This window comes from Mangifera indica, unplaced genomic scaffold (assembly GCF_011075055.1).
Source record: "Mangifera indica cultivar Alphonso unplaced genomic scaffold, CATAS_Mindica_2.1 Un_0004, whole genome shotgun sequence".
In the NCBI taxonomy this organism is placed as follows: Eukaryota; Viridiplantae; Streptophyta; class Magnoliopsida; order Sapindales; family Anacardiaceae; genus Mangifera; species Mangifera indica.
This window is the reverse complement of record NW_025401096.1, coordinates 188,031-194,950: the sequence shown is the minus strand read 5'-3', so window position 1 is coordinate 194,950 and position 6,920 is coordinate 188,031. Positions and strand designations below refer to the sequence as shown.

The 6,920-nt window shown below is 34.2% G+C and overlaps 1 protein-coding gene across 1 annotated transcript; it reads right to left on the bottom strand.

Moving 5' to 3' along the window:
* Positions 1-582: 582 nt before the first annotated feature.
* On the bottom strand, positions 583-4,955 carry LOC123205365 (glucan endo-1,3-beta-glucosidase 3-like). The gene is made up of 5 exons (XM_044622310.1): positions 4,719-4,955; positions 4,534-4,621; positions 1,617-2,870; positions 1,245-1,272; positions 583-1,128 (listed from the first exon to the last, which is right to left on the bottom strand). Exons 2-5 carry the CDS (start codon positions 4,592-4,594, stop codon positions 969-971), a joined length of 1,503 nt encoding a protein of 500 aa, XP_044478245.1. The 5' UTR covers positions 4,595-4,621; positions 4,719-4,955; the 3' UTR covers positions 583-968.
* Between the last annotated feature and the right edge of the window lie 1,965 nt (positions 4,956-6,920).

Sequence of the window (6,920 nt, the reverse complement as noted above, 5' to 3'; positions counted from 1 at the left end):
TTGCCCTAGCTGCAACCAAGTGAGGGTAGTTTTTCAGTGTTCAAAAGTGATGGTCGAGAGAGTGCAACGGCTGCTGTGCCTGCATTCCAAGGTGTGCTTAATGTGGTGGATGTATAGATATTTTGTGCTCAGTGTTTGGACTTCAACTTCCAAAATGTGATTTCTATACCAAGTTCATTGTAAGCAGAGCATTCTAATGCCGGAAAAATAACTGAACAATCAATGAAACAATTGGTACCAAAAACTACCACCGAATTGTATCAAGATTCGAATACTCAGATTAATACAATAACTCTTTTAGGTTTATTTTAATGCAGGAAATCAGTTTCAATAATCAATAATAATATTCAATCAAAGTCTGTTATTTTGAGGTTAAGCAACTCTTTAAATAGTTCTGAAAACCCTAATTCTAAAAATAAATAAAACAGAAGTAAACAATTAAAATAAAGCTCAAAAACTAGAAGACTGGAAAGTTCTAAAATGACCTGAAACTCTAGGGCCCGATAGGAATCGTTCATTCGACAGAATGACTATTCTGCACTTGACTCATAGTCATCCAGTAAGGTTGCAGCATATGGAATATGTTCGGCAAGGTTCACTATTATTTAGAAAAGATGATGAAAAGAGAATTTGGTAATGTCACTGTGTGTCCAAATGAACAAAATGCTACAGGTTAAAATGCACATTCAGAAATCCGGTTCAAAGAATACAACCAAATTAAGCCTAACAGGATAGTTACAACAACAATCCTGAACAAATCTATTGGTCTGTTTTGTACAAAATCTAACTAACTCGTTACACAACTACTAGCTGTTGCCGCATTTTTTGTCAACTTGGCAACCCCGTCTCCTCTTTTGGAGGAAAAAAAATTGGGTGTACTGCAAGTTTTCTAGCGGCAACAAAATTGAATGTTCTGAAAGATTCCAATACCCGGCAAAGAGTTGTGCGAAATTCAAATGTGTACACTTCTACAAGAAAACTGCACTCAAGAGTAGTACTACTATAATCACTGGGTTTGTGACAAAGTTACCACCATACATGTACTGTGAAGGGCATGCTGAAGTTGTTGAATTTGATGAAGGAGCCAGTGATGTTCCATTTGTCGGTATAGTGCCATTTCTTCCATTACTACAGATAAGAGCGTAAAAGAAACTTCAATTGTTCATTCATGGCAGTCTTACTAAAGAAACAATTAGAAATACACGGAGGCACAATATATACTATATCTAAGCTTAGATGTATACCTTCCAGGAAATATACAAGAACCGTGACCTGTGACAAGTAAAAGACATTAGTACATAGACAAATGCTAAGCAAGGAATAAATGGTTGAATCAATGGAAGATGATTCATGAAGAATAACACTTTGTTTGCATGCATCTATATCTATCAAACAGAAGAAAAGAGAACATATCTATTCAGAAAACTCAAAAGTTCTGAGGCAAGCATCAATAATCAAATTTCAGGACAAAGATTGACAATGAGTTGAAATTTTCAGTTATGTGCAAAAGTGACGACATAACTCTATGCACTCTTCATAAATACCATCAATGCTCACAAATAATAATCCAATTAGAAAAATAAAATGTTATTACATACAATGCTGCAGTTACTTACTTGGATCTGTGGTAGTGATGGTAGCTACCCCTTTAAAATCACAGGTCCCAGGAGATCTGCCCATCTGTTGAAAATAGGCATCGAAAGCATATGTTGAATGTGAAACCACATTATCTGGCTGATAACATGGCTGACCCTGCAATAACACTGAGCAATCAACTTTTCCAGGACCACAAGCCCAATCAAGTGCTGCCTGGAGCATCTTCGGGTCAGCACCATCCTTTGCAACACAAAAGGTTTGGTTTGTAGTATCATTAGCCAAAACAGTCCCAGCGCCTGTCAAGTGTAAGACATACACTGGTAGTCCATCGGCATTGAAAAGCCCCCAATTCTTCTCCGAGATTGAACCAGGTCTCGTATCCTCATTGTAAAGCTCATAAATATATGTGCTGACCGCAATCCCAGGGTACTTAGGAGTTCCTGTGTTGTTAAGCACATGCCTGATCAAGTTACTGTTGTAAGTGTTAGCATTATCAATAGTTGCATCAGGTTCAGATGAGTCACCCTTCGAGGGCCACCCAGATTCCAGCACAACAATAGGGATATTGGTGAAGTTCAGATCAGACATTGCAAAATATGCAGCATCAACAACAGCATCAAAGACATTAGTGTAATGTAGAAGAGTGTTAGCATCCACTGCTTCCTTGTTAGAAGGGAGGGGGCGGAAAAGTGCATAGTCCAATGGAATTACACGATTAGACTGCATGTAATCATAATATGGATATACATTGAGCATAAGGTAAGAACCAGTGGACTGTAAAAATTTTAGCAGAGGAACCATGACTGGATCCCAGGTGCGATTAAAGAAAGCTTGGGAAGGAGGAAAGGAGTCAAGAATGATAGAAGAAGAATGTGGGGTAGAGACTTGAATTTGGCCATCAAGATTAGAGGCAACTAAGGCAGAATAGATATACTTCATGGCAGAAACTAAGACTGGACTGGCATTAGGAAGCACAGTAAGGACTTCAGATCCAACAGCGATGGCAGTGATGTTGGTGGCAGGGACATAAGCTATGACATTGCGAGCAACCCAGTTGGCTGCAGTGGCATTGGACTGACCGATGCCAAGGAGCTGTTCATTGGGAACAGAAACAGTCACTTGGATTCCAGTATTGGCAAGGGCAAGAAGCATGGCTTGATCAGCATCATAAAGCCTTACATATCTAATATTCTGAGCTTTAAGAAGGGCTACTACCTTTTTTGGGCTTGGCATGTCCGAGAGGTCTGTACCAATGTTCACACCAATGAAGGCATCTGCGAGAAGTTGCATGGGGAAGCAAGTTATGACAAGCAAATTATCCATGTTCAATCTTAGAAGAACATTACACTATCAATGACCGTCAACCAAGTGATTTCATGTACCATGAAACAACGCTTATGTTAATGTTGAGCAACAAATTTGACGTGGGAAAAAAGATGGGCACAAAATAAATCGTATGCTGCAAATGAGAAAATACCCACGGCATGAAATAGTTTTCTTTCTATCACTAATTATCTCTTTTCCAATTAAACTAAGAAGTGTCAAACATGCCAGGACTGATTTCAGGAGGATTGATGCCCAAGGTCCATCACAAGAATATGGCACTGCCATGACATGTCAAACACTAGAATCCTTTTTCACCAAGCACAAGTCTCACAAGTGTGCCGACGCATAACAACTTCAAGATGGAAAATTTAGAGCCATAGTGCAGGTATTCTTACAAGCTTATACACCATGAAATGAGCACAAATTGCATAGTCCCAAACATGAGAAGTGCTAAAACTCTAGAACCTAAATGCAGATATGTTTTAAAAAGTTTACTACTTTAACCATCAGGACCCATTTACTCTGAAAGTGTCTTCATTTGGTAGAAATTTCCATCAATTCACTACCTAAACATCACAAGCTTATTTATGAAAAGTTTAAGTCATTTTCAGGTTGATGTGATCTTCTATAGAAAGAGACATGCAATTTCTTAGCATAGCAAGAAGGGAAGTGGCATATCATAAAACATTAGTAGCACCTCCAAAAGTTGGCCTTTTTCGAAGGCCTCATCATGTACGAAAGCCATGACCACATTAATGATGATTATCAACTTAAGTTGTTGAGCAGATTAAAATTAATTACCATCAAATCATCATCATTAACATTCATAGTATTGAATGAAAAAACTGATTGATTTCTTCTCTCATTTAACCATGTCCCTTAGATCCACTACACATCCAGTAATTAAGAATGAGTAACACAGCTGGGAAGGTGATGGTTTTAAGCATATAATACAGTGGACCAACTCAACAGGCATGGTATTTTGCAAAGAATGAAATGACAAAAACACCCTAAGAAGAAAACATTTATTAGAACAAACATTTGACATAAAGACATCCTTAGTTCAAGGGTATTTTGGTCCTAAAATGCATTATTCCACAGAATTTAGTCAGGTAAAGGACTGCCACATTAGCTGGGCAGCAAAATGGCTGAGATTCCCATTAAAGAAAGCAAAGAAAAGATCCAAATTACAGAGACTTTTACCATGATCACAATAGAGTAATTTGACCAAACAAAACCTAAGAAAGAAAATTTTGATACAAACTCCCAAGTCTAATCACTCCATTTCTTCTTTTTTAGCAAACACATTAATGACTAAGGAAATCACTCATAAATGCTATACCACTTGAAGGAGTACTTGTTTCATTCATTCAAAATCTGAAAGAAAAAAAAAAAGTAAAGCACATAGAAACCAGTAAAGAAACAACTACAACAAAGGCATATTAGAATTATACCAGAAGATTCAAATCAGATTTTTCAAGCAAAAAGATAGCCAAGTTCAAAACTTTCAACCCTATTCACAAAGATAAGAGAAACCCACAAGACAAACAACGAAATGCGCATAATAACACAAACTACAAGCTGAAGATTAAAAAAAAAAAAAAAACTGACCTTCATCGGCGGAGACCGCCGAGGGTGTGAAGAGAAGAAAAATAAGAAGAAACAGAGGCATTTTGTATTCAGTCCTCTTTCTTCTTCTCTGCAACAAATAATAATAATAATCGAAGCTTTGAAGAAGTATACAAAAAAAAAAAAAGTACACAAAAACAAGTCAGAACTTATAAATTGTTCAGAACCTTGTAAAGGAAATCTCGAGGAATCTCAAACCCCAGAAAAGAAAATGAAAAAGAATCAAGAGAGAGAAAAGTCAGAGCTTCTTTTGAGGGGGGCTGAAGCTGAAGTTGAAGTTGAACTAGTGAACTGAAAACTAAGGGAGGAGTTTTGTTTAGTTTATGGTTGGAAAGGAGAAGAAGTAGCTTTGTCTTGTAAGAGAATACCAAGGTTCTCGGGCAAGGCTAGTTATTTTTTACGATTCTGATTTGCAATTTATTATTATTCAATAAAGTCATGCAACAATTTTTATTTTTTTTTAAAGAACAAGGCATTATATACGTGTATATATAATATATAGGGCAAATGGCAATTTTCGACTCAAAGTATGCTGATTTTTTAAGTTTTTCTCTTTAATTTTGAAAATCTTAAGTATTTATCTATGAACAGTTAAAATTAATAAGACTTTGATCCATTAAAATTTTATCTCTTTTTTCTCTCCTAAACTTTAAAAACTAAAAGTTTCTTCCAACTTATGTTTTAAAAAATGATAGTTTTCCTCTAGGGTCTAGTTTCTAAATCTTTGATACTATCTCTGGAGCCATTGCAGACAGTCTCTCTCCCTTTGACAGTGTCTCTCCAACCATTTGGACGTCCAATCAACATCGAATACGGCTTGGAAGAAGAAGTTGTCTCATTCGATGTCAATCAAGGGTCTAAATGGGTGAAGAGAGATCGTCGAAGGGAGAAGAAGCGTTAGGAGGGAGAGACCACCGGAAATGGGGTTGAATTTGGCATCAGAGATCTGGAAATCAAACCCTATGGGAAAACTGTCATTTTTTAAAACTTTGGTTGGGGAAAAAATTTTAGTTTTTAAAGTTTAGGGAAGGAAAAAAAGATTATATTTTAGTTTATTTTTAATATTATAGATAAAATGATAATTTTGCCCCTACTACCATTAATTTTAACCAGTCATTAATAGGTATTTGGGATTTTCAAAGTTAAAAGGGGAAAACTTGGAAAAATAGTATACTTTGGGAGAGAATAAGTCCTTTGGCCTCATATATAAATAAGATTATGTATACATACTAAATATATAAAATTAATATACAGATTATATATTCTCATATGATTAGATAATTTTTAATTAATAATAAAGTAATACTCAATCGTACAATTATTCATCATCTATATACTTATTTTATATGCGTAAAGTGTATACGTATAGTGTTACTCATAATATATATAATATATTGCAAATCAGTTGAGTCAGAGCCAAAGTTAAAAGTATTTTGAATTTGGCTCGATCTCAAAGTTCAAAGCTCAAATTTATAATTCAAGTTAGCAATTCATTGAACAAATAATGTTATTTTGATTATTATTTGACATTATTCAAATTAATTAATAAACCAAACTCAATCTTGTGAGTCAAACTCCTTTTAACTAAAGTTTGACTTGATTTCATAAATAAATCGACTCCTTTAATCTAAGTTTTATCTACACAAATTCAAATTGAATCAATTTTTTCAATTTAAGTTTGACATATTCAAACTAAACTAAATTGAGACAATTTTTAACGTGGGTCTAATTTGATTATGGTCTAACCTTGTTTATAACATTAGATATGAAGAAACATAAATTAATTTACTTATTATGAATTTAAGATAAAATATACATTTAGGCCATCAACTTATTTTTATACTCATTTACATGAATCTATAATATATATATATATATATATATATATATATATATATATATATATATATATACACACACACACACAAATGCATATACATATGCGTGCTATGACTTTCAAACATACATATATAAAAGGTTTTAAAAATTTAAAAATTTATTTAAAAATTATTAGATTTAACAAAAACTTATTAGTTATAAAAGTAAAAATATCATTTAATCATTAATATTAAAAAATATAAAAATTTATATAATTTTCTCTCTTAGTTTACAAAACTAATAATTTTTCTTCAAGATTAAGTTTTCAAAAGTTGTATTTTTTCTTAAAGGTTTCAATTTTTCAAAAAAACCTCTCCTTCTCCCGCGAACAACACCCTTCGACCCTCTCTTTCCTTTCCTTGAAACTCATCTTCTCTGATGAAGACGGATCTAGAAGAAAGGAGAGAGAGGGTCGAAGGGTGTTGGTTGTCAAAAAGGGAAAGGTTTTGTCGAAAAATTGAAATCCTATAAAAAATGTAACTTTTCAATGT